Source organism: Lepisosteus oculatus, chromosome 26 (assembly GCF_040954835.1).
Source record: "Lepisosteus oculatus isolate fLepOcu1 chromosome 26, fLepOcu1.hap2, whole genome shotgun sequence".
Lineage (NCBI taxonomy): Eukaryota > Metazoa > Chordata > Actinopteri > Semionotiformes > Lepisosteidae > Lepisosteus > Lepisosteus oculatus.
This window is the reverse complement of record NC_090721.1, coordinates 10,633,712-10,659,692: the sequence shown is the minus strand read 5'-3', so window position 1 is coordinate 10,659,692 and position 25,981 is coordinate 10,633,712. Positions and strand designations below refer to the sequence as shown.

The 25,981-nt window shown below is 60.4% G+C and overlaps 1 protein-coding gene across 4 annotated transcripts in view; it reads left to right on the top strand.

The window, feature by feature from the left end:
- Positions 1 to 22,472, top strand: part of LOC102695500 (protein phosphatase Slingshot homolog 2) — a 29,770-nt gene extending 7,298 nt beyond the window's left edge. The window contains exons 1-14 of one of the 4 annotated variants that reach the window (XM_069184404.1): positions 5,673 to 6,221; positions 11,716 to 11,828; positions 13,830 to 13,894; positions 13,986 to 14,107; positions 14,389 to 14,454; positions 14,767 to 14,832; positions 15,166 to 15,360; positions 17,421 to 17,514; positions 17,604 to 17,732; positions 17,866 to 17,912; positions 18,252 to 18,398; positions 18,823 to 19,023; positions 19,139 to 20,174; positions 21,084 to 22,472. In XM_069184404.1, the coding sequence (XP_069040505.1) occupies positions 6,094 to 6,221; positions 11,716 to 11,828; positions 13,830 to 13,894; positions 13,986 to 14,107; positions 14,389 to 14,454; positions 14,767 to 14,832; positions 15,166 to 15,360; positions 17,421 to 17,514; positions 17,604 to 17,732; positions 17,866 to 17,912; positions 18,252 to 18,398; positions 18,823 to 19,023; positions 19,139 to 20,174; positions 21,084 to 22,223 (3,549 nt within the window). In that variant the 5' untranslated portion in view covers positions 5,673 to 6,093 and the 3' untranslated portion in view covers positions 22,224 to 22,472. Of the gene's footprint in view, positions 1 to 5,672; positions 6,222 to 11,715; positions 11,829 to 13,829; positions 13,895 to 13,985; positions 14,108 to 14,385; positions 14,455 to 14,766; positions 14,833 to 15,165; positions 15,361 to 17,420; positions 17,515 to 17,603; positions 17,733 to 17,865; positions 17,913 to 18,251; positions 18,399 to 18,822; positions 19,024 to 19,138; positions 20,175 to 21,083 lie in introns of those variants that run through there. The other 3 variants (XM_069184403.1, XM_069184407.1, XM_069184406.1) reach the window with 3 other exon arrangements.
- The last annotated feature ends 3,509 nt before the right edge of the window (positions 22,473 to 25,981 follow it).

Sequence of the window (25,981 nt, the reverse complement as noted above, 5' to 3'; positions counted from 1 at the left end):
CTCCCATCCAGGTACTGACCAGGCTCACACCTGCTGAGCATCAAGGGGCTGCCAGTTGTGAGTTGTAGCATGATATGGCTGCTGCCTAAAGGAGGCCTCCTTAGGGTAAGATAATTTCAGTTCTGTTGATCACTGATTCCCCAGCACCTTGTTGGTCTTTTCATCTCTCTGCCCTGAGTGGCCTGCTAGTGAGCCTGTACCCACCCCCCTCCTTGTCCTGAAGCTTTGTCTTTGCACGCTGCAGGTGTGTGGCCTGCCCTGGGTGCTCGTGATTTCGCCCACTGTGGCGGTGGAGGAATGCTTGTGATCAGCCGAGTGGGGTTGAGCAGTTCCACGGAAAGGCACTGTGGATTTTCCCTGTATTTTTCCCCCGATGTGATCCTCCAGTGCAGTTGACCACACTGACGGGACTGCTCTGGTGAGGGCACAATGGAAATATTCACGACTGTGGATGCCTCGTGCGACCAACCTCTGCTCTTGTTAAACGCAGTGGAGCTGCTCTGACGTCTGCTAGAATTCCCAGAATGCCCCTGGGTAGTCTGTGCGGTGGCGTCTCACTGTGTGAGAGGGGATGTCTGGAACTGGCCCTGTGCTCTGTCTGCAGCTCTACAAGTGAGCAGGACTTGTCTGTGATTTTTCTCACTTCCCCTAGGCTGTATGGGCAGGGTTTCGCTTCCTGTGCACACTGAGTGCCAAACCCCAGAACTGAAGAGATCGGGGTGCAGGAGGTGGGTTGATCAGAGCTGCGCCCTGGGCAAGGGGGAATTCAGTAAAGACCATGTTGAATTTACTTGAGGTCAGATACAACATGAGCAGTGAGGCACCAGTGAGAAATGCCTGTAAGCAGCAATCTCTGGGAATTTGGTGACTTGGATTGGACCCTGTTAACAGACTGCAGACTCCTCCCTGAACCACCAGGGGGAGGTGTGGACACAGTTTTGACCTGCTGATCTCGCCGGTGAGAATATCTGTTTATCTTTACAGATGAATCTAGTAAGAGAAAGTCTCAAAATGTTTTCAGCAAATAATGGCTCGTGAACAGTGACACATGCTTTTTAGAACAACAATGTTTTCAGAAACTCCCCATCAGGCTGAGCACACTCACGGAGCTGTTGGACGTTTCTGCTCAGACTGTTTTCTGCGCCGTCTGCGTCTCCTCGGTCTCTGACCCACTGTGTGGAGGGCTGGGAGACTTCCTGGTCAGCCGGGGCCCTGCTCCGCCCCCCACCTGCGTCCACCCAGCCAGCAGGAAAGTCCCTGGCTGTAGGAGCTCAGTCGCTGTGGAAGTGTGGCGGAGTGACGCGTGCAGGCAGAGCAAGGAAGAAAGAAGACCGAGGCCTTCAGCAGGGCGAGAAGGAGCATGCAGGGTTTGCTGGGAATATGTCTGTCTGCTCATCTGCAGGCGCGAGGAGGCTGTGGAGAATTACAGAACGAGGGCCTCAGTCCTGAAACGAGCTTTCTCTCAGCTCGGCAGTCAGGAAGGTCGAGTGCGCTGCACCCCTGGGCTGCATGGACTCCGTGGTCTGCAGATGACCCACGCCTGCTTGCGGTGGGAATCCTGTGGAAAGGTGTGGACAGGGACGGTCCCGAGTTCCTTTGTTGAGATAATAGCTCAGAGATAATAGCTCCTTTCCTAACCCACGCAACGCTGACTATTAAGGGAGAGCTCCTGCTAGGGTTGCATCCTGACTCAGCTCTTGCCAGAGAGCAAATATCCCTCCCCCCTCGGGATCTCTGGGGCTCGTCCCAGGTGGAAACGCAGGTCACACACCTGCTGTGCGCAGATGACTCACGCCCTGGCACAGCAGTGTTTGGGCTTTAAAAAAGAAAACGAGCCCTTATTCATGTTTGTAGCCATGGGAATTTGCTCTGCCTGTGTGCAATAACAACATGGGGCCGCGTCCGGGAACAAGTGATAGGTTTACTCCAGGCTGAAAGAGGCGTTTCGGCTCTGGAGCCTTCTGCGGCTGTGAGAAAGACAGGGCGGACAGCAAAGATTATATGACAGTGTGGTGTGGTGTTAATAATTCCCTACACTTATATAGCACTTTTCTGGACACTCCACTCAAAGCGCTTTACAGGTAATGGGGATCCCCTCCACCCCCACCAGTGTGCAGCCCCACCTGGATGATGCACCAGTCCTCTCCCCCACACACCAGCTCTCAGTGGGGAGGAGAGCAGAGTGATGAAGCCAGTTCAGAGATGGGGATTATTAGGAGGCCATGATCGGTAAAGGCCAATGGGAAATTTGGCCAGGACACCAGGGTTACACCCCTACTCTTTTCAAGAAACGCCCTGGGATTTTTAATGACCACAGAGAGTCAGGACCTCAGTTTTCCGTCTCATCCGAAGGAGGCCGGCTTTTTACAGTATAGTGTCCTCCATCACTATACTGGGGAATTAGGACCCACATGGACCGCAGGTTGAGCGCCCCCTACTGGCCCCAATAACACCTCTTCCAGCAGCAACCTTAGTTTCTCCCAGGAGGTCTCCCATCCAGGTGCTGACCAGGCTCACACCTGCTGAGCTTCAGTGGGCTGCCAGTTGTGAGTTGCAGGGTGATCTAGCTGCTGGCATATCATGTATATCAGTATATCATGGTATGGCAGTACAGTACAGGACTGAGTTGAAACGCATGCAGGTTCCATCAGGAAGCTCAAGGGTGGTGATGTGACTCCCCCCTGATCCCTGGACGTCCTGCACAGACCCGTTCCAGCGTGCCCCTCACCCTCATTCCTCCTCCTCTCGCCGGCCTGCCCTGCTCTTTGTTTTTCACCTCTCCTTTCCTGACCTCCTGTCTGTGGCTCCTCAGCGCCTGTGCCTGGTGATCACGGGCCTGCAGTCCCAGCAGCCCCTGCAGTCCCAGCAGCCCCGCTGGCTGTTGGCCCATCTGTGCGGCAGCTGTGTCACGGAGCCCGTTTCTGGGCAGGAAAGGCGGTTCTTTGCGCTGACAGAAGACTGTAATTCCCTTCGTGACCCAGATTTCAAGAGACAGAGACACACCTGACTCTGTAGTGAGTTGCTGTGCTGACTGGAAGAACTAGTCTAGGAGGGAGTGACATAGTCATACCCTGGGCCTGGCCCCACTAATACCAGGCTGTGCACTGGGAACCGCAGGCCTGTCATGACAGTCAACCGATGAGGCAGAGGTATCACTCAGCACCATGCTGCTCGTGCAGGTGAGAGATTGATCGGAAATACCAGCGTCTCACCTGGCCCCTGGCGCAGGCAAAGATTGCTGCTTATTCAGTGCCGAGCCTCTGTGTCAGTCTTTCCATTTACTCCGACAGCCTCCCTCCCTCTCTCCCAGTGCCTCAGCTCTAACCATTAACATACACTGCCTCTCCCCCACTGCCTCAGCTCTAACCACTAGCCCATACTGCCTCTCTCCCAGTGCCTCAGCTCTAACCACTAGCCCACACTGCCTCTCCCCCACTGCCTCAGCTCTAACCACTAGCCCACACTGCCTCTCCCCCACTGCCTCAGCTCTAACCACTAGCCCATACTGCCTCTCTCCCAGTGCCTCAGCTCTAACCACTAGCCCACACTGCCTCTCTCCCAGTGCCTCAGCTCTAACCACTAGCCCACACTGCCTCTCTCCCAGTGCCTCAGCTCTAACCACTAGCCCATACTGCCTCTCTCCCAGTGCCTCAGCTCTAACCACTAGCCCACACTGCCCCTCTCCCAGTGCCTCAGCTCTAACCACTAGCCCATACTGCCTCTCTCCCAGTGCCTCAGCTCTAACCACTAGTCCACACTGCCTCTCTCCCAGTGCCTCAGCTCTAACCACAAGCCCACACTGCCTCTCTCTGCTGTCTTCGAGATTCGGAAGGGCGTATTGAAAGTTTCTGTGAGCTGTGGTCTGCGGTCTCTGAGTGAATGAAAACATGTATTGCCTCCTGTTGCAGAGCAGTGTGCATGTGCGTGCCCAGCGCCAGGGTCTGTGTCATTGAGTCTGTCACAAGATTGTCTCCTGCGCTCGGTCACATTCGGACCTGCCCGTCTTGTTGTGGTACATTGCAGTACAGCAACAGCTGGGCCCTGGGCTTGGGTAGAGGGGGGAAACAGGGGGTGCTGGGAGGCTCAGCAGCCCCAGTGCACTTCAAAGGGTGTTGCAAGAAGGAAACCATTGCAAAACAGGAACTAAAAATAATTACTAACACAACATCCGAGAAAAACAAGATAAAACCTTTCTCAACCTGCTAAGCTTGTGAGCAGGGAAGTGTGGGGCACAGCTGTTCCTGTTTGCGAAAGCAGAAGTGTGCGCCGGGGCGCAGACCCGACCCGCTGTGACTGGACCTGGGCAGCAGGGGGCGCCGCCGCCAGCGGGTCAGGAGAGCCGGGCAGACGCACAGGCGAGCCAGCGCCCTCCTGGGGGGGCAGGAGGAGCTGCTCTGCTGGTCCTGGGGGGGGGAGTTGGTCTCCCCCCTGGAGGTGTTGATCCCTGGAGGGGACACAGTGCCTCTCCTGCTTGACACACTGCTGGGATTAACAGCCGCTTACTGATGGCGTCTACCGCTGATGAAGTCTCTCAGCACCTCCTTGGAATTGATTAACTGTCCTTTTAATTGGATTCTGGCCTCTTCGTCACCTGAAAGTGGCTTTCTGTCCTAGACGAGTGACAGGCTGTCTCTCTGGGGGGCAGGAGAACTCTGCTGTACCGGGGGCAGACGCTGATGATTTCTACAAGCTCTTTGTCCTCAGTCCCTCTGTCTGGACTGCCCCAGGCCCCTCTGTCTGTACTGTCCTCAGTCCCTCTGTCTGGACTGTCCTCAGTCCCTCTGCCAGGACTGTCCCAGGCCCCTCTGTCTGGACCGTCCTCAGTCCCTCTGTCTGGACCGTCCTGGGCCCCTCTGTCTGGACCGTCCTGGGCCCCTCTGTCTGGACCGTCCTCGGTCCCTCTGTCTGGACTGTCCTGGGCCCCTCTGTCTGGACCGTCCTGGGCCCCTCTGTCTGGACCGTCCTCAGTCCCTCTGTCCGAGCCCCTGTGTCTGGACTGTCCCGGGCCCCTCCGAGCCCCTGTGTCTGGACTGTCCCGGGCCCCTCTGTCTGGACCGTCCTCAGTCCCTCTGTCTGGACTGTCCCGGGCCCCTCCGAGCCCCTGTGTCTGGGCTGGAGACGCTCAGTAGCCCTGGTGTGCTGTCCAGGAGTGCAGGGTGTGCAGCTCCACAGCGGTGATGTGTTGAGATGTTGCGTACTCGTTTCTGACCTGCGAAGCTGTGCTGCGATGTGGTGTTGCCGTGTCGTGTGGCGATGTTGCGGGTGTGGGGCTGCAGTGGCTCTCAGGGCCAGGCTGCGATGGTGCCGCGGGAGATCCAGAGAGGTCGGTGTGGGGCGAGGGAGGAGACGCTGGGATGCGGGTCTTTGGGATTGAGCTTCATCCCTAAACAAGGTTCTGGAATCGTGTGTCAAGGCCCTGCAGCAGGACTCTCAATGAACAGGACGACCCAGGAAGAGAGGAATCAGTGGGATCACCCCCCCCCGCTTGGAAAACACTTAAACGTTAGAAGCCCGTTTCGGTCGTGTTCAGACAAATGTACGGTGCTGTTCATTCATTTGTCTCACTTCACGGAGAGCCAGCGTGCGTGGCTGCACAACACAGACTTTCGCTGTTGGACGTCGCGCCCCCCCCCCGGCGGGGCCCCGGCCGGAGCACGTGTAGGCGCAGGCCCCGCCCCGCGGTGCCGCGGGCGGAGAGAGGAGCTCGCGAGCTCGCCAGGAGCCCCGGCAGAGTCCGGTCAGTCGCGGGGACGGGACAGCGCGTCTCGCAGACACCCAGCCCACGGGCTCGGCCACTGTTTCGCGAGTGGATTTGGGAGGTTTTTTTTTTGTGGGACCCCCGGAAGGTCGTGTTCCGCTCCAGGTCTTTACGGCTTCCTGGATTGTCCCTGGGAAATCTTTCGTCAGCAGGAAGCGGAGGAGGTCTGGCACCGCAGGAGGAAGAGTCTCTCTTTTGTCTGGTCGGACCCGGACCGATCCCGGTTCTTGTCCCGGCGCAGCTCTGAGCTGCTGCTGCCGCTCCGTGTGCTGGGGACACCATGAGCGGCGCGATCTGAGGGCCCGGCGGCGGTTGTTGCCCCGGGGGTCGCCCCGATGACCCTCGGCGCCCTGCCCGCAGGGGGGAGCTCAGCGGCCGGCTCCGTGTGCGCCTGTTGCGGGGCGAAGATGATGCCCTACTTCTCTGAAAACGCCGTGATTTCTCAAAACAAGATCAACCAGCTGTGAGTACCTGCAGTGGGTCCGGTGAGGGTGCGTGTGGGGCGCTGTAGCGGCTCTGGTCGGAGACGAGCCCAGGCGGGAGTGTGGAGCTCGCCGGGGAGAGCGAGTTGAGGTGGGAGATGAATATTCCCGGCGGTCCGCTGAGACCCGGGTGTAAGACTCGGGAAGCTTCCTGTCCGGTGTAGGCTGGTTAACTTTGTTGTGTTTGGGGAAAGTTGGGGCCAGTTGGTGTGGAAACGATACCGGCGGCGCCTCTCAGGCTCAGCCGGAGTTCCCCTCGCTCTCCAGAGCGAGAGCCGGCGGGGAGCGGGCAGAGAGCCGGCAGGGAGCGGGCTGAGAGCGGGCTGGGAGCCGGCAGGGTCTTACGCAAGACCGGTCTTTGCGGGAACACGCGTGTACTGAGGCTTCCGCTCCGGAACTCCGGAACAGCTGATGAGTGATTGTTTTTTCTGTGTTCCCAAACCTCGAGTCCTGTTCTTGCGAGAGAGTTTACTGTCGACACCGCTGTTGCAAAGGCGATACAGCTTCGCCAACAGCCTTTTCCGAACCAGGAGGCTCCGCCGGGCTGAATCCCGATGCGCGGATCGCGTTGGGGCCGGAACAAGACCGCCCGCCCTCGCCGCTGCGCTCTCGGGTCGTGGCCGCCGTCCGGGGGCACTTCACGGAACTCGCCTGGCGGGCGGCGTGACTGTGTTCGCGTCAACACAGCCACGCGCCCGCCTGCGTGGACACCCTTCCACGGCCGTGTCCGCGCTGCGCGAGGAGCGGCGAGTGGTCACGGGAGATGCGGCCGAAAGTGAACCTGGGCCCAGCGAGGGTCCGGGAAGACCCGTAGTCCCGCTCACGACATGAATATTTCCGCCACACGAACGTGCCCGGTCCAAAACCACACACTGCGGGTTTCTCGAGAGGGGTCGTTCTTGCGCCGTGAGCTGACTGGTCTGCAGTGGGTTTCTGAGCGCCGCTGACCCGGGGCCACAGGGCTGTAATCTCAGTCAGGAGCTGATTCTCTGCAGAGCCAGTGGCCCGTGGCGCCCAGGACTTTGCTTTGGTTGCTGCGAGTGGGATGTGGCGCGAGTTCCGAGCGCAGAGCGAACTCCAGCGGTCGGACTAGCTAGCCGGGGTACCCCCAGTGAGGAGGGGGCGCCCTGCCGTAAGACAGTGACCCCCTCCGGGACGGGGCCGCCAGGGCGCCGGGGGGGGGGCAGAGTGGGGCTCAGGGAGAGGGGGTGTCAGGCTGTCGGGGGGACCCCAGCTCCCCCCCCCCCCCCCCCCGGAGGAGGTAACGAGGTGGGGGCGTTCCGAACGGGGTGGGCCGGTCGGCGCTTCCAGGTGCGCATCTCCGCCGGCATGCCTGGCTGGAGTTTGTTTGTGTTGATATGCAAATCGGTGGGTGTCGCCGTGGAGATGGTGGCGCCGTGTGCGTCAGCGTGCAGGGAGGGGGTGGGGGGGTTGGTGTTTGTGCCCGGGAGCTGCTCCCCTGGTTAGCAGACTCGAGGGGATGCAGCAGTTAGACCTGCGTGACTCTGCTCTCGGCGCAGGTGCTGGAGACCAGTCTGAGCCCCGAGACCTCCGGGCCCGTTCGGGGGGCAGCGGGGAGGGAGGCTTGCTGTCGCGCCCCTCGTGTGCCCGCCGGGCACCGCAGGACCCCGATCGCTCGCGCACAGCCCAGCCCTCACTGCTTGACCTGAGCTGGAGCAGAGAGCCCCCCCCTGTCTGGGCTGAGAGGCCAGCGATGGGCCGGTCAGCCTCGGCCCCCTGGACCGCAGGATCTCCCTGAACTGGAGGCTCAGTGCCGCTCGGTTCAGCCCGGATCGGCCCGGGTCTGGGGGCTTGTGTGTGTGGCCTCTCGCTCCGTGTGGATCTCCTGGCCATGTGGGGACGCTCCCTCCCGCGAGCTGGCAGCAGGGCTGTGTTTGTGTGGCCTGGAGGACATGTGACTCCTGTAAACACCACCTGGCTTTCGGGAAGTGTGGGTTCTGCAGAACTCCGGCCTTCCTCTTACCTGCCCGCATGCAAATGAGCCCTGCCCGCCTTCCTCAAACACAGCGGGCACGCGGCCACCAGTCCTAACAACCCGCAGTACTCTGTCGGCCCCCTGTCCTGGCTCGGAGGCCTTCTGAAGGCCATGCTGTGTGCTGGGGGGGGGGGCTTGGCCGAACCTTGGACCCTCAGGTCGCTCAGCGCCACCGTCACAGCCTGCAGCAGGAAGAGCTGCCGTTCGCACCTTGCTTTTGAACCGATAAGGTCCTCCCCCCCCCCGAACTGAGCTGCGGGTTTCGAGGGAAGACGGCGCCTTTGATCAGGAGAGCCGAGGAAATTCAGCGGAAGAGCTCGGAGCTCGTTCCCCACCCCTGGCTCGGCGCTGGCGCTGACCCGGGTCCACCCTGCGCCGTGATCGGGCCTGACCCCGGTCCCAGCTCTGTATCGTCACCTGCTGATGAGGGGCTCGGAAGTTGAGGTAATGAGAGGATGGAAAGAAAGGCTCCTTATATGGGGGACGTTCAGGGCCTTGTAAATAAACGTCACGGGCGCCCATCACTTTTAATGCAATTATCCATTATGAACCCCCCCCCACCACTGTGGTCAGGTGGTACATGTCTCCTGAAGGCTTTGTCACTGCAGGCCCGGGAGGCTGTGTCCCGCTCTGTACCCCTTGTGGCAGAGCAGTGGCTCTGTGGCTCAGGATCTGCGCCTGTGGCTGGGAGGTTGCCGGTTTGAATCCCACGGCCGGCAGAGGAATCCTACTCCGTTGGGCCCCTGAGCAAGGCCCTTCACCCCAACTGCTCCAGGGGTGCTGTATAAATGGCTGACCCTGTGCTCTGACCCCCAGCTTCTCTCCCTGTCTGTGTGTCTCATGGAGAGCAAGCTGGGGAATGAGAAAGGACAATTCCTAATGCAACAAAACTTTATATGGCCAATAAAGTGATCTCTCTTATCTTCTCCCCCCTGCGGCAGGGCGCCCCTCCTCCACCCCCGAGCGGCTCCCCTGATTGGCCGGCGGAGGCCGCGGGCTCCTCCAATGGGAGGCCGGCTCGCGTGGCCCAGAATAACCCAGCCCCCCCTGGCTGCTGAGAAAGTCCCGTCTGCTTTCCAGGGCTTCTCCGTTTACCTCTGCGGGGCAGCCGGGCCGTTCTCCTGCACGCCTGCACTCCCCCCGGAGCTTGGGCCTATATTTATCCCGCGCCGTGCTGCTGTGGGACTGACTAATATGGAGCAGGGCAGGTGGGGGTCATGCGCTGGCCCAGTAGCTGGGGAAGTTTGTTTTTTTTTTCCCGCGGCGGGGCGGCCTCTGTCCCCGACGGCACGTAGCGCAGGTCGAGTCTGTGCCCTAGCATGTGCAGCCGCTCTGTGGGCGAGAGGGGGGGCCCCGCTCCGGTGAGCGGCCTGCCGGGGTCTCGGGGTCTCCCCCGCCCCGGCAGACGGCCTGCGCTGCTCCCCGTCCTGTTTCTGGAAACCGGGTCTCTTGCTCTTAGCAGCGGTTGCGTTTTTAGCCCTGTGCCGGGTTTATTTTTAACGGCACCTCGGGGCCCCCAGGAGACGCGGCACAGTTGTGCAGCCGGGAGAACCGGTCTCGTCTTCACTCTCACGCGGCCCACTCTCTCAGGGCACTGGGCCCTGTGACTGGCACCCTGGCGGGCTGGTATCGCACCGGCAGGTGAGCCTTGTGCCCACTCGTACCCTGGCGGGCTGGTATCACACAGGCAGGTGAGTCTTGTGCCCACTCGTACCCCGGCGAGCTGGTATCCCAGACAGGTGAGCCTTGTGCCCACTCGTACCCTGGCGAGCTGGTATCCCAGACAGGTGAGCCTTGTGCCCACTCGTACCCCGGCGAGCTGGTATCCCAGACAGGTGAGTCTTGTGCCCTGGTACCCTGGTATCACACACACTGTGTGCCCGCCGGTGGTCCTGGCACCTTTTCGAACCGCACTGCTCACCCGGGGAGGGGGCTGGTGCGAAGGTGCCAGACTGGGCCCTTCCCAGATTTCTGGGAACACCGCCGCTGTCCTAGGAGGGCCGCGCTGGCCATTGCAACGTGTCCTGGACGCTGTGTGCCTCTCGTTCTCTCTCTCCCTGAACCGGTCGGACTGTTCTGCCCTGTAACCCGACTCCCCGGCTCTGGCCTGCTGCTCCGCAGGAGAGAGAGAGAGGGGAAGGACTGGTTGTCCAGGAGCAGGGTTAATGGAGTCCTGAAGCCCCTGCTGTACTCGCTGGGGGTGCTTGTGGTGAAGAGCTGGTGCATCAGCCTGCTGTCCAGGGAAAACGCATCAGAAACCAGGCTGCTTCTCTTTCTGGGGGGGCTCAGTTTTGCAGTATCTTATGCGGTTGGGTTCTTGTAGTGATGAGCAATCAGCGGAAGGCGAAGCTCAGTTTGATCTGCGCCTCTTGAGCTGAAATCGCCGGCCTGTCCGTGGCGAGGGAGTCCAGCACGCGCAAGGGGGTCTGTCTGCCCTTTGGTGGGGCCTGGAGATTGTGGTGTTGAGGTTGGCCTGCTGCCCTGTACTGTGCCCGGGGGCCTGGAGATTGTGGTGTTGAGGTTGGCCGGCTGCCCTGTATTGTGCCCGGGGGCCTGGAGATTGTGGTGTTGAGGTTGGCCGGCTGCCCTGTACTGTGCCCGGGGGCCTGGAGATTGTGGTGTTGAGGTTGGCCTGCTGCCCTGTACTGTGCCCGGGGGCCTGGAGATTGTGGTGTTGAGGTTGGCCTGCTGCCCTGGACTGTGCCCGGGGGCCTGGAGATTGTGGTGTTGAGGTTGGCCTGCTGCCCTGGACTGTGCCCGGGGGCCTGGGGATTGTGGTGTTGAGGTTGGCCTGCTGCCCTGGACTGTGCCCGGGGGCCTGGGGATTGTGGTGTTGAGGTTGGCCTGCTGCCCTGTACTGTGCCCGGGGGCCTGGAGATTGTGGTGTTGAGGTTGGCCTGCTGCCCTGTACTGTGCCCGGGGGCCTGGAGATTGTGGTGTTGAGGTTGGCAGCCCTGTACTGTGCCCACTGGTCCAACAACCTCAGCCAGCAGGAGCGCTGTCGCCCCCAGTCAGGCATCCGAGACAGCTGGAGCAGAGGAAACTGGGAGGGAGACGGGAAACAGCTGGGGGTGAGGAGGTTGTGGGAATTCGTCTGTTTTTCTCCGCACGTGACGGCAGAGTTCCTCGCATTCCTGGGCAGGGAGCACACCGCGGTGTTGGGGGGGGGCAGCGAGGCCGGACAGCCCAAACCACAGTCCAGATGGGCCCAGGTTCAGTGTCCCATGTGACTGTGTGTTGCAGCCTATGTAGATCTAGACCCTTCCCATCACGCTCCAGCTGTTCCTGATCAACCCCAGTCCCCGGGGCGCCTGAGGCAGAGACCCTGCAAAGCACTGTGGACGATGACCGAATTCTCCGAAGGGGGTGTTGGGCCTGTGTGAGTGTGTGTGGCCGGCCATACCGTGACAGAGCGCAGCACTGACCTCCCTCTCTCTCTCTCTCCCTCTCTCTCTCTCTCTCTCCCTCTCTCTCTCCAGTTTCAGCGAGAGCTTCCTGACAGTGAAAGGCGCCGCCCTCTTCCTGCCGAGAGGAAATGGCTCCCCAGCGTCCTCCACCCCCCGGGCCAGCCAGCGGCGCAACAAGCACGCAGGTAGGGGCACACGCATGCCACACGCCAAGGCCACGCTTCCCAGTCCGCCTTGCACTGGTGCGGTCCGCAGACCCGCGGAGCTCGGCGACATGAATGAGTGAAGCACGGGTCCGCTTGACATCGCACTGGTGTCACTGCATTGGACTGGGCTGGATTACTCTACAGTACACTGGAAACATCCCAGAGGTCTCTGCGGCGGCGCTGGTGTTGAGGCCAGAGCGGGGAAGGTTCGTGTCCTGGATGCTGGCTGAGGGTCAGTGTCCAGTTGTCTCCTGTGGTTCCCTGGTTCTGGTGTCGGCTCGGGGTCCCCGTCTGCTCCCGGCTCCGATCGTTCACCTGAAGAACTGGAACACAACTGGGCTCGGTTCTGAATTGGCGTCTCGCTGAGCATCGAAAAAGCCAGGAGACGCTGGAGGTTCCAGGGAGTCTGACCCGGGACTCAGTGGGGTCGCGAGGTCAGGAGGCGCCTGGCCGTGCCGGCGCTGACCCAGCGGGAGGCCCCTGCGCCCCTCCGGGCACCGCGGGGCTCACAGTGTGGTAAACAGCAGCTGGCCAAGACACAGCGCGCAGCAGCAGAGGGAGGGTGCCCTGGCCTCCACCCCCCTCCGGGCTGTGTAAACAGGAGCGGTTCAGGGACCAGCCTCCAGCGAGGGGGGTTGTTTTGCTCGTAAAGGGCGCGGCTCTGAGGCTCGGCCTGCGTTTGTACACAGATGGCAAACCCAGGGCCTATCCTTCCGTGCAGGCTAGGAAACCACCACCACCTGCTGCCTGTCAGGGAGAGGGGAGGGGAGAGGCGTTCCTGCTGAAGGAAACGCAGAATTACCAGAAACCACACGCGCGCAAGACGCACATCGGCTCATGGGAGCAGTCGCCCGTTGCGGAGAGCCGTGCCCACGAGACGCACATCGGCTCATGGGAGCAGTCCTGGGGTCTGCAGGGGTGTCTGGGAAAGCAGGCGGGCGAGGGTGTGAGCCTGGCGCCGGTTGCCAAGAGGATGCTGTGGAGGCTGACTGACGTCGCTGGCAGGAACCGCGGCGGGTGGTGGCCGCCCTGTGAAACCTGCGAGGATGCAGGCGCCGCGCACCGCCCTCACCGCAGCTGGGCTGGGTCCTGGCTGCCTCGGGCGGAATTCGTCTTCAGCGACAACGAGGGCGCCGTGTGTGACGGAGCTCCGCTGGGCCGGGCCCTGCGCCCTGACCCAGATTTGAGCTGTCACCTCCTGTCCCACAGCACCCCAACACACCTGCAGTAAAACCGGAAAATAACTCCCAGGCACGTGCTTCCCAGCACTGTGACCAGACAGACTGGACGGACTGGTTCCCCCTGATTTGTTTTTCCGAAAGTCAAACACTGAAGCTCACGGACTTGCACGTTCCCGCGTGTTTGAGTTTCTGCTGCGGAGAGCACGTCCTGTGTTTGTGTTGAGTGTTTGCGTTGACCCAGCAGCCATGTCGCTCTGCCACTCAGCGGGTGTGAGCCTGGGCAGTACCTGGATGGGAGACCTCCTGGGAAAAACTGAGGTTGCTGCTGGAAGAGGTGTTAGTGGGGCCAGCAGGGGGTGCTCATCCTGCAGTTTGTGTGGGTCCTAATGCCCCAGTATAGCGACAGGGGACACTTTACTGTAAACAGGCGCCGTCCTTTGGATGAGATGTCAAACTGAGGTCCTGACTCTTTGTGGTCATTAAAAATCCCAGGGTGTTTCTTGAAAAGAGTAGGGGTGTAACCCCGGTGTCCTGGCCAAATTTCCCATTGGCCCTTACCAATCATGGCCTCCTAATAATCCCCCTCTCTGAACTGGCTTCATCACTCTGCTCTCCTCCCCACTGAGAGCTGGTGTGTGGGGAGAGGACTGGTGCATCATCCAGGTGGGGCTGCACACTGGTGGTGGTGGAGGGGATCCCCATTACCTGTAAAGCGCTTTGAGTGGAGAGCCCAGCAAAGCGCTCTATAAGTGTAAGCAAGCCTCTCGAACCCGAGTGTCCCTCTCTCTCCCCCCCACAGGTGACCTCCAGCAGCACCTGCAGACCATGTTCACCCTGCTGAGACCGGAGGACAACATCAGACTGGTGAGGCCCTGTACCCGTCTCTGTCTGTCCGCCCCCCCCCTCTAGTCTCCCGCCGTTCTAACCTGCTCTCTCTCCTCCCCCCGGATTGCAGGCAGTGCGCTTGGAGAGCGCCTACCCCCAGTGCACGAGGTACATGGTGGTCGTGTCCACGAACGGCCGACAGGACACGGAGGAGAGCATCGTGCTAGGGATGGACTTCAGCTCTCGGGACAGGTCAGTGCGGTGCTGGTGCTCTCCAGGGTCTTCGCCGCCGATCGGCCAGGTGTGAGGAGGCCGGTCGGTCTCCCGCGATGGGTGCACCATGATGGTTTTGTCCCACCTGTCCAGCATGCAGCTCCAGGGATCGTGCAGAGCTCTCCCTGCCCAGTGCTGCCGATCGCCCCCTGGCAGTCCAGGGCGCTGCTCGGGATGAGGTCTCCCGTCTGTCCTGTAAGTTTCGGCAGTGATGATCGGGGTGACTGATGGCTCGGCGTGTGTTTGTCTCCCCACAGCAGCACCTGCACCGTCGGCCTGGTCCTGCCGCTGTGGAGCGACACCCTCATCCACCTGGACGGAGATGGGTAGGAACCCAGGGGCCCTGGGGGACTGGGGGACTGGGAGTGCAGGCCATGGGACTGTTACTGGGAGTGGGGGACTGGGGACTGGGAGTAGGGGCTGGGAGTGCGGGCTGGGGGGCTGGGAGTAGGGGCTGGGGGACTGGAGGGCTGGGACTGGGAATGCAAGCTGGGTGCTGGGGGACTGGAGGGCTGGGACTGGGAATGCGAGCTGGGGGCCGGGGGACTGGGAGTGGGGACTGGGAGTGGGGGCTGGGAGAGCGGGGAGGCGTGCGTCTGTGGGAGCTGCAGTGTGACCCCCGTCGTTCTCTTCCTCAGGGGCTTCAGCGTGTCCACGGTGAACAGGGTCCATGTGTTCAAGCCGGTGTCGGTGCAGGCCATGTGGTGAGTGTGGTCGCCGGTGCTCTGGCCAGCTGGGGTGTCTCACACGGCTGTCAGGCAGGCCAGCTGTGTGCTAATCTAGCGTCTCGGTCCCCATCTCTGTCTCTGTTCAACCCCTGTACCTCTCCCCCTCTCAGCCCCTCTCTGGCTCGTCCAAGACTTCCAACAAAGTCCTGCAGCTGGATTGAAGGAACTAGATCTCTTTATTGTTTTGATCAGAGACCGCAGATGGCCTGCGTGTGTGAGAATAGGGAGACACGCCCCTGAAGACCCGTGCTGGGGGTCTGGAGCACGCTGTCGCCCTGCCCCTGGTGATGGTCCTCTTCTCCCCCTCAGGTCGGCTCTGCAGTCGCTGCACAAGGCGTGCGAGGTGGCGCGGTGCCACAATTACTACCCCGGCAGCCTGTTCCTCACCTGGGTCAGCTACTACCAGAGCCGCATCTCCTCTGACCAGATGTGCGTCAACGAGTGGAACGCCATGAGGGACGTGCAGTCGCACCGCGCCGACTCGCCCGTGCTGTTCACCGACGTGTGAGTACAGAGCCGCGGCAGGAGGCAGAGACAGAGGAGAGGCCGAGGCAGGCGGACGGGCAGCCGGGGCAGAGATTAGAGGGCGAGGCAGGCAGCCAGGGCAGAGATTAGAGGCCGAGGCAGGCGGACGGGCAGCCGGGGCAGAGATTAGAGGGCGAGGCAGGCAGCCAGGGCAGAGATTAGAGGCCGAGGCAGGCGGACGGGCAGCCAGGGCAGAGATTAGAGGGCGAGGCAGGCGGACGGGCAGCCAGGGCAGAGATTAGAGGGCGAGGCAGGCAGCCAGGGCAGAGATTAGAGGGCGAGGCAGGCGGACGGGCAGCCAGGGCAGAGATTAGAGGGCGAGGCAGGTGAACGGGCAGCCAGGGCAGAGATTAGAGGGCGAGGCAGGCGGACGGGCAGCCAGGGCAGAGATTAGAGGTCGAGGCAGGTGAACGGGCAGCCAGGGCAGAGATTAGAGGCCAAAGGAAGGCGGACGGGCAGCGAGAGGAAAGAATTTAGAGGCTGAGAAGCAGGTGGACGGGCAGAGATTACAGGCGGACGGACGAACTGAGTGACCTCTGGGGAAACCCTGAAACGCCCCAGGTGCCCCGATACCCCCCCCCCCCAATTGTGGTGCATTCCTAGACGGAGCTGCAGGTGCCTCTAGGAGAGGCAGAGCGGGTGCCAGCTCTGGAGGGGTTAGGCGAGGGAGAGCATCCAGGCAGCTATTTTTACAGCAGCCGATAAGCGCTCTCGCAGCTCAGCCCCCCTCGCGGCACCTTAAAAGGCAGAGATCTGCTGCTGCCTTCTGGGGGAGAGGTGTAGAGTGCAGTCACCACTGACAGCACCGCGAGGGGCTGGGGTTCAGCTGCGACTTTCAGGAAAGCTTTCTACCTCCCAAGAAAACCCCCAGCGCTCTCCCGTAACGAGAGAGGAGAGGGAGGAAAAGGAGCCCAGGTGGAGGAGAGGCAGGACTGCTGACATTGTGTTCATCTCTTTGTGAACTGTTGAAAAGCAGTCATGAATGCCTTGGCAGAGCTCAAACCTGGATGTCCGTTTACCCATGGAGTGGCTCAGCTCTGTAGTGGAGCCCCACACTGCCCCCTGCTGTCCACCCGGTGGCAGTGCTGCTCACTTCGTTCTGGTTCAGCAAGACTGACACTCTCCCCCAGCTCTCCTCTCGGTTCCAGCCCATGTTGGCCAGGCCATTTACAGCAGGGATAGGAAGCTCATGTTTCTGGCTTACATCTCTGACCCCAGTGACTTCGTCAGTGCAGTTAAGGGTGAGATAAGCTAAATCAGAAGCGTTGTTCAGATCTTGTCTGCCCCTAGTCCCGAACGTTGCCAACACAGCTACTTTGAGGAAGCAGCAGGAGGAAATAAAGATCGCTCCCTCTTTCCCTTGGAGTGCCTTATCCGGCCGGCCTGCCCCCTCCCCCGAGTCAGGAGAGAGCTGGGTGCAGTTACAGGAGGCTCCTGGCTGCCTGTAATCTCCTAGATTAACTGCAGCTCCATTAAAGCCCCTCTGAGATAAGGGCTATAAACAGCACAGGGTTTCCATTCAGCGGGGCTGTTAAGTGCTCTTAAAAGAGCACAGACTCCCCGAAAACGAGCCATGCGTACAGAAGGGGCTCACTCCTTGGGGTGGCTGTGCATGGCTGCGTCTCGGGAAGTGAGGAATGTGGGAAGGGACAGCGACTCGTACGGACCGGAGAGACGGGGACTGGGACTGGCGCTGTAGAGCCACAGGCAGGGGCCGCTCAGCAAGTTAGTCGGCCTGTTCAAATAGCCTTGAGATGCCTGGATCTCTGTCCTGCCCCAGGGCACCCTGCTTGTGTGTGATGAATGACACTGATCCAGCCATGAACAGCACACGGCTTTCATGCCGGTTGCTGAAATGGGTGGAGTTTAACAGCTCTGCTGGCTCTCCAGCCAATACTGTATCGGGACCAGCTTGATCCCTCTACCTGACAGAAGGTCACTGTTGCCAAGCGGTTCCTCTGTCTGTGAAGACTCCCCTCCTCGAGGAGGAAACCGCTGGGGGGGTTGGCTGACGTGTGTCCCCGCGTGTGTCCCCGCAGCCCCACGGAGAGGGAGCGCACGGAGCGGCTGATCAAGACCCGGCTGCGCGAGATCATGATGCAGAAGGACCTGGAGAACGTCACTTCCAAAGAGGTCAGCGTGCTCCTCTCCTCCCTCTGTCTGCCCTGTGGTCAGGCCCCTCGGCCCTTACCTGTCCAGCGCTCTGCTCCGCCCCCCTGCAGATCCGCACCGAGCTGGAGATGCAGATGGTCTGCAACCTGCGGGAGTTCAAGGAGTTCATCGACAACGAGATGATCGTCATCCTGGGCCAGATGGACAGCCCCACCGAGATCTTCGACCACGTCTTCCTGGTCAGTCTGTTAGGCCTCTCCCTCTTCCCTTGTCCGTCCTGGGAGGTCTGGGCTGGGGCCGTGGGCTTGTGTTCTGGGCGGCGCAATGCAGGAGCAGCTCACGAGCGCTGTTTGCTGTTGTCTGTGTGTGCAGGGCTCCGAGTGGAACGCGTCCAACCTGGAGGAGCTGCAGAACAGTGGGTAAGTCTGCCCTCCCTGCGGGCAGTGTGTGCGGGGCTCTGGTCGGAGAAGGTTAGGGTTAGGCTGCTGCTCTTCCACGTCTCAATTCGTGCAGCGCATCAAGAGCTGGGAGAAGGTAGTCCATCGGTCCAGTTGAGCCAAGGACGAGAGCTTTCTTCTTAAAGAGCTTAGCTAGGACCCAGCCAAGCTGGACCATCCTGTTTTTAAGACCTGAGAGGTGGTTGGGGAGTCTCTCGAGGTTCCTGGAGCAATAAGAAACGCAGACTCTAAGCTTGGAGCCTGAAATTGGTCGGGCTAGGATCTTGGCTGCAAGTTTTTACCCTCAGCTCTCTCTCCAAGGGTGCGCTACATCCTGAATGTGACACGCGAGATTGACAACTTCTTCCCAGGGATGTTTGAGTACCACAACATCCGCGTGTACGACGAGGAGGCCACCGACCTGCTGGCCTACTGGAACGACACGTACAAATTCATCTCCAAAGCCAAGTGAGTCTGTCCTGCCTGTGTGTCTGTGTGTCTCTGCGGAGTGGTGGCTCTGTGGCTCAGGATCTGCGCCTGGGGCTGGAAGGTTGCCGGTTCGTATCCCGCGGCCGGCAGAGGAATCCTACTGCGTTGGGCCCCTGAGCGAGGCCCTTCACCCCAACTGCTGCAGGGGTGCCGTATAAATGGCTGACCCTGCGCTCTGACCCCCAGCTTCTCTCCCTGTCTGTGTGTCTCATGGAGAGCAAGCTGGGGAATGCGAAAGGACAAATTCCTAATGCAATTGTATATGGCCAATAAAGTGATCTTCTGTCTGTGTGACTCTGTGTCTCTGTGTCTGTGTGTGCGGTCATGTCACGGTGCCATGTCCTCGTTCTGCTGGGTGGGTGTCGCCCCTGCCGCCCCTCACTCTCCTGCGCCCCTCTCTCAGGAAGGCGGGGGCCAAGTGCCTGGTGCACTGCAAGATGGGGGTGAGCCGCTCGGCCTCCACGGTCATCGCCTACGCCATGAAGGAGTACGGCTGGGACCTGGAGAGAGCCTTCGACTACGTGAAGGAGCGCCGCGCCGTCACCAAGCCCAACCCCTCCTTCATGCGCCAGCTGGAGGAGTACCAGGGCATCCTGCTCGCCAGGTACCCGCCTCTCGCGCCAGCTCTGCGGTTCTCGGCCCGGCTTCCTGCCGGCCGCCCGGGTCTCCGGTGTCTCACGGCCCTCTCCTCCTCCTCCTCCTCCTCCTCCTCTCCCCAGCAAGCAGAGGCACAACAAGCTGTGGCGATCGCACTCGGACAGCGACCTCTCGGAGCACCACGAGCCCCTGTGCAAGCCGCAGCTCAGCCTGGGTCCCAGGGACACCCGCAGGAGCAGCAGCAGCAACAACAACAACAGCACCCCGCAGTCGCTGGAGCACTTCCTGGGCATGGCGGTGCTGCAGGCCCTCACTGGCTCCCCCGCTGAGACCGAGGCTGAGGCTGGCAGAGACGAGCTCTCCCCCTCTGGCGAGGCGCCCGCCACTGCCTACCAAGACCAGCCCACCTCCAACGGCCTGTGTGATCTCTCTCCGGCTGAGGACCTGCCTTCGCCCCTCCTGGACCCCCCTCTGTTACCCCTCCTGGTAGGATCATGGGCGTCCGCGCTAGTGCCCGAGCGGGCAACAGACAGCGCACCTGCAGGAGACCACGGCTCGGGTCCTGACCTGCAGCCGGCCGCCTCAGAACTGCCCAAAGCAAGCGTGGGGAACCCGTGTTCGACCAGCCCTGTGCCTCAGCGGAAACCGGGCGCCCCTCAGCTCTCCATCCCCATGCCTCATCTGATGATGACCAGGTCAGAGGTCGCCCCCGCTCTGCCCGAGCACAAAGCGGAAAGCCCCGTGCTGTCCGCGTCGGTGCCTGTGCCGAGGCCGGCCGCTGTGGAAGGGATGGGGGTTGGGGATGTGGGGCCGGGCTATCCCATGTCCCCCGGGACGCCCATGGCCGTCAGCCCCCTCAGCCCACCGGGGGCCGCCGTGCCGGGCGCGTCCAGCGCGGAAGACGACATCAACAACAACGACACCGGCGGGGACACGGGCAGCGCGGGGTCCTCCAGCCTCAGCACGGACAGCATCGACTTCTTCAGCGCCCGAGAGAAGTTCCTGGAGCTGTCCCAGGACGGCCGCGCCCGCACCCTCTCTAACTCGCGCCCCGAGGAGCAGGCAGCCGGCCGGACGCCCCACCTCAAGGGCCCTGGTCAGGAGCTGCCGCTGTCTGAGGACCCCAGTGCCACGCCTTCTGCAGAGGAGCCGCCCAAGGTATAATAATAATAATAATTGCTTACACTTATATAGCGCTTTTCTGGACACTCCACTCAAAGCGCTTTACAGGTAATGGAGATCCCCTCCACCACCACCAGAGTGCAGCCCCACCTGGATGATGTGACAGCAGCCATAGTGCGTCAGAACGCTCCCCACACACCAGCTCTCAGTGGGGAGGAGAGCAGAGTAATGTAGCCAATTCATAGAGAGGGATTATTAGGAGGCCATGATTGGAAGGTAACACCGGGGTTACACCCCTACTGTTTTTAAAAAACGCCCTGGTATTTTTAATGACCACAGAGTGTCATGACCTCGGTTTTCCGACTCATCCGAAAGACGGCACCTGCTTACAGTATAGTGTCCCCGTCACTATACTGGGGTATTAGGACCCACACGGACCGCAGGGTGAGCGCCCCTTACTGGCCCCACTAACACCTATTCCAGCAGCAACCTTAGTTTTTCCCAGGAGGTCTCCCATCCAGGTACTGACCAGGCTCACACCTGCTGAGCTCCAGTAGGGCTGCCAGCTGTGGGTTGCAGGGTGATATGGCGGCTGGCTAAGTATGATTCTCCCCACCGCGCGCGCCATCCACCAGGACTGACCGGATTGTCATCAAGCGAGTCAGGGCTGTTCTTCTCCTTGTGCTTTTGCTGCGTGTCTATTTCTGTGCTTTCCAAACCCGGCGGAGGATTAAAATAGCTGCTCTATAGAGAGAGTGAGGCACTTGAAATATGAGTCTGCGTTCTCACTTGAGACTGGCGCGGCGCTCTTGCTGTGGTGCCCTCTGGTGGCGAGAGGTGGTATTGCAGCCGGCTCTCTGCCCCTCTGCGAGCGGTGATTGCGCTGCGGGCTGCTGGGTTTTCCGGTTTCCAGTTTTTTCTTTTTTATCTCCCCCTCCCTGTCAGGAGCCTCCCGTGACGGAGCCGGGCTGTGCGGTCCCACACTCCCAGTCGGAGAACGGCGTCTCGGTCCGGCACATCGTCACGGAGCTGGAGTCCATCTCGCAGGCGAGCGGGGGGAAAGGGGAGCCCGCGGCGGCGGCGGCGGCTGCTGCCCCGCCTCCCGGGGACCCCGAGCCGGACCCCGCCGAGCCCGGCTCCCCCGTCCCGTGCGCGGATCCTGCCCCCCCGGCCGGGCAGCTGCTGGAGGGCGCCGCCGACCCGAGGTGGCCGTGCGGGTCGGTGCGGCGGGTCACCAAGCAGCTGGAACGGCGGTTTCGCCAGGAGCCGGACTCCCCCGCCCCGCGCCGGCCGCCCCCCGCCGAGGAGACCCCGCCCACCCACCCCGCGTTGGCCCCGCCCCCAGCTGCCCCGCCCCTGCCTGGCCCCGCCCCTCCCTGCCCCGGACAGGGGCTCCCGCCAGGGGAGAAGGGCGCCCCCAGGACAGAGCCGCCCCCCGCCCCCCCGGAGCCCGTGGCCTTCCTGCGGCTTGAGGGGGCGACGGAGCACAGCAGCGACACGGACCCCCCGGCTGCCCTGCCCCCGCCGTGCCGCGCGGAGCACCCGGAGAGGATCCGGGAGACGCTGCAGGCCTTCCTGTGCGAGGCGGCGGAGGGGCAGGAGCTCAGCACGGTCAGGCAGCGCGCCCTGGAGATCGAGGCCCGGATCCGCCGGGCCGGCCTCACGCCGCCCTCGCTCATGAAGCGCTCCGCCTCGCTGGCCAAGCTGGGCTGCCTGGAGCTCTCCGCTGACGACCTCTGCCAGTGGGATTCCCAGACGCCGGTCCCTACCTCCCCCGCTGGCGCCCGGCAGCCCGAGGCCCTGCCCTGCCCGTCCCCCGAGGACGCCTCCAAGAAGCAGCGCGTGGTGCTGCGGACCCCTGAGCACGAGACGCGGCCCGCCTCGCCGCAGAGCACACTGGACTTCCAGCAGGGCGGGGAGGAGGGGCTTCCATTGAGCACTGGACACGCCCCCGGCAACACCCCGCCCCCTGCCCCCCTTGTCGCCATGGCTGCCAGGCAGCAGCACGGCAGGACACACCCCCTGCGGCGGCTGAAGAACAGTGACAAGAGGAGGAGCTCCAGCTCCCTGTACAACACCATGTGACCCTCCACTGTGTGTGCGCGTGCCCCCCTGTGGGGCCGTCTCTCAAACAGGCACTTTACTCTCGTGGTTTTATGTCTATGGGTGTGCGTTTGTACAGTATGAGTGTCCGTATGCGTGTTTGTCCAGTGAGCGTGTCTGCATTGTATATAGACAGACGTAAGTGGCGTTTCTTTTAAGTGCTGTAAAAAAGTACATTTCTTTTTTTAACCTGTGCTATAGCTGTGATTATTAAAGAGAAAGTTCAAAACATCTCAGGTGTTCAACATGTTTTTTGAAGTCTTGGAAGGCCTCAGAGGTCTCATAGCAGAAGAGAGAGCAGCGTTGAGAGACGGAGGAATTGCAGGCCTGTGCAGTGTAACCGTGCTGCACAGCTTTCTACAGAGCAGGGCTGTCCAGTCCTGGACCAGGAGGGGTCAGCGTGCCTGCAGGAGGGCTGTCCAGTCCTGGACCAGGAGGGGGTCAGCGTGCCTGCAGCAGGGCTGTCCAGTCCTGGTCCAGGAGGGGTCAGCGTGCCTGCAGCAGGGCTGTCCAGTCCTGGTCCAGGAGGGGTCAGCGTGCCTGCAGCAGGGCTGTCCAGTCCTGGTCCAGGAGGGGTCAGCGTGCCTGCAGCAGGGCTGTCCAGTCCTGGTCCAGGAGGGGTCAGCGTGTCTGCAGCAGGGCTGTCCAGTCCTGGACCAGGAGGGGTCAGCGTGTCTGCAGCAGGGCTGTCCAGTCCTGGACCAGGAGGGGTCAGCGTGTCTGCAGCAGGGCTGTCCAGTCCTGGACCAGGAGGGGGTCAGCGTGTCTGCAGCAGGGCTGTCCAGTCCTGGTCCTGGAGGGGTCAGCATGCTGTGGCAGGGCTGCCCAGTCCTGGACCAGGAGGGGTCAGCGTGCCTCCAGCAGGGCTGCCCAGTCCTGGTCCAGGAGGGGGTCAGCGTGTCTGCAGCAGGGCTGTCCAGTCCTGGTCCAGGAGGGGGTCAGCGTGTCTGCAGCAGGGCTGTCCAGTCCTGGTCCAGGAGGGGGTCAGCGTGTCTGCAGCAGGGCTGTCCAGTCCTGGTCCTGGAGGGGTCAGCGTGTCTGCAGCAGGGCTGTCCAGTCCTGGTCCAGGAGGGGGTCAGCGTGTCTGCAGCAGGGCTGTCCAGTCCTGGTCCTGGAGGGGTCAGCGTGTCTGCAGCAGGGCTGTCCAGTCCTGGTCCAGGAGGGGGTCAGCGTGTCTGCAGCAGGGCTGTCCAGTCCTGGTCCTGGAGGGGTCATTGTAACTGCAGCAGGGCTGTCCAGTCCTGGTCTTGGAGGGGTCAGGGGACTGCCGAGAGTCCTCCTTCAAGCATGTGATGGGTTCACTGTCAGACTGGTGCTTTATTTGGTTGTGCAGTTTTGTCTGTCATGTAAATTCCAGTACTCATAACTGAATGCTACATTACTGCTGTTGTCCTCTTTTATCTGAGGATGTGGGGTTGAGGAGAAACTCCTGGCTGTCACTGGAAAATTGAAGTCCTGGAAGAAAAATCCCTAAGAATATAAAAATAATTTCCAAATAAGCTAAATGGGCCAAATAGCTCTTTTCACTCGTAGTTAGTAGATCATCGATCCAAGGGTCCCATCCAGCTGTTTCTTAAATGAAACCAGGGTAACAGCTTCAACAGCATGGCTGGGTAGCTTGTTCCATACTCCCGCCACCCTTTGGGTAAAGAAAGCTTTCCTGTTCTGGATTTAAAAACACACTTCCACTCCTGGACCAGGAGGGGGCGCTGTGCGGCGGTCCGTGTCCACTTATGCCCTCTGGTTTGTGTTGCTCTGCTCATGTTTTTAACACCTAGTGCAGGTCTTCCTGTACTTCGCTCTGTTCACAACAGAACAAGGTTCCTTCAGCCTGGCAGTGGGGGATATTTCCTTTAAGTCCCAGAATCTTTTTGCTTTTCTCCCGACTGATTCCAGAGCAGCATCATTTCTATAATGTGTTGTCCCAGCATGTACGTTATTCTTTGAAACACCTGCGTTGTGAGTCCTGGGGGCTGGAGTGCGATTTGGTCCTGAGCTGGCAAGACGTCGTTTAGAATGCGGTGCATTCTGGGTCACTGTACAGCAAAAGTCAGATTCCTCCTGAGAGAAGAGCAGACTTCAGGACACGCGCAGTTCCAAGGATGTGCGTTGTCTTTGCTAAGGGAGACGGAGATGTGATTATATCCCAGATCCTGAAAGGATAAATGACAGTCAGCCCAGAGGACAACTCATTATGGGAGCCAAAGTGTCCTAGCCCAGTTCCGAGCTGCCTGAATATCCGCCCTGCAGTCCTCTCCGCTGTCTCCTAGGTCCAGCGGAGGAGAGTTCATCATGTACCACACACCAGGAATAATGTTTAAAACGAGTTTACGATTGGCTGTGCTGAACGGTGAGGGCTGATGGAGGGGGACAATGTCACTGCCTTTGGGGTCGGGGGACCGATCTCCAGTCCATCACCCCCTTCCTGGTCAGAAAAGGACCAAGAAGTCGCCTTCCCCGTCCCAAATAATCTCCCGCCAGGGGCCGTCACCCTGTGTCCCCCTGACTTCTGCCCCAGATGGGGAATTTGCAGGCAGGTAAGAGATGTAACACAATACGTTTAACACACCATGATCCCATAAACAGGTAAGAGACATCCATGTAAACATGTATACATGGGGCGGAGCAGTGGCACTGTGGCTAAAGATCTGTGGCTGGAAGGTTGCTGGTTCAAATCCTGAGGATGGCAGAGGAATCCTACTCCGTTGGGCCCCTGAGCAAGGCCCTTCACCCCAGCTGCTCCAGGGTGCTGTATAAATGGCTGACCCTGTGCTCTGACCCCCAGCTTCTCTCACCCTGTCTGTGTGTCTCATGGAGAGCAAGCTGGGGTCTGCGAAAAAGACAAATTCCTAATGCAAGAAATTGTATATGGCCAATTGTGATCTGATCTTATACAGTAAATGAAAATACAGAGTTGTCTAAGCAGGGTAATAGCTGTGGGTATAAAGGATAGCTTAGTTCTATTGCTCTTGAATTCAGGCAGACTAAATCGCTGGCCAGATGGATGGAGCTCAGATTCGCTGTGCAGTAGGTGATTATACTGGCCTTCTGCTCTTTTCTTCTTGATGTCGATGTCTGCAAGCTGTGGCTGTTGTGCAACGATCGTTTTGCCGGCTGCCTTCACAAAGGGAGACCTGGGAAAAACTAAGGTTGCTGCTGGAAGAGGTGTTAGTGGGGCCAGCAGGGGGCGCTCACCCTGCGGTCCATGTGGGTCCGAATGCCCCAGTATAGTGACAAGGACACTAGACTGTAAACAGGCGCCGTCCTTAGGATGAGACGTAAAACTGAGGTCCTGACTCTCTGTGGTCATTAAAAATCCCAGGGCGTTTCTTGAAAAGAGTAGGGGTGTTACTCCATTGGCCCTTACTAATCATGGCCTCCTAATAATCCCCATCTCTGAACTGGCTTCATCACTCTGCTCTCCTCCCCACTGAGAGCTGGTGTGTGGGGAGAGGACTGGCGCATCATCCAGGTGGGGCTGCACACTGGTGGTGGTGGAGGGGATCCCCATTACCTGTGAAGCACTTTGAGTGGAGTGTCCAGAAAAGCGCTATACAAGTGTAAGCAATTATTATTATTATTATTATTATTATTATTATTATTATTATTATTATTATTATTAATCCTGCGCCGTCTGTTTTTATTGCAATGCGTTAAGATTCCCAATCCGGGCTCCTGGAGTGAATGTTGGGAAAGGTTCCATGAAAGCTCTGTAGAATTAAGTCATTGTTGTGACGCAC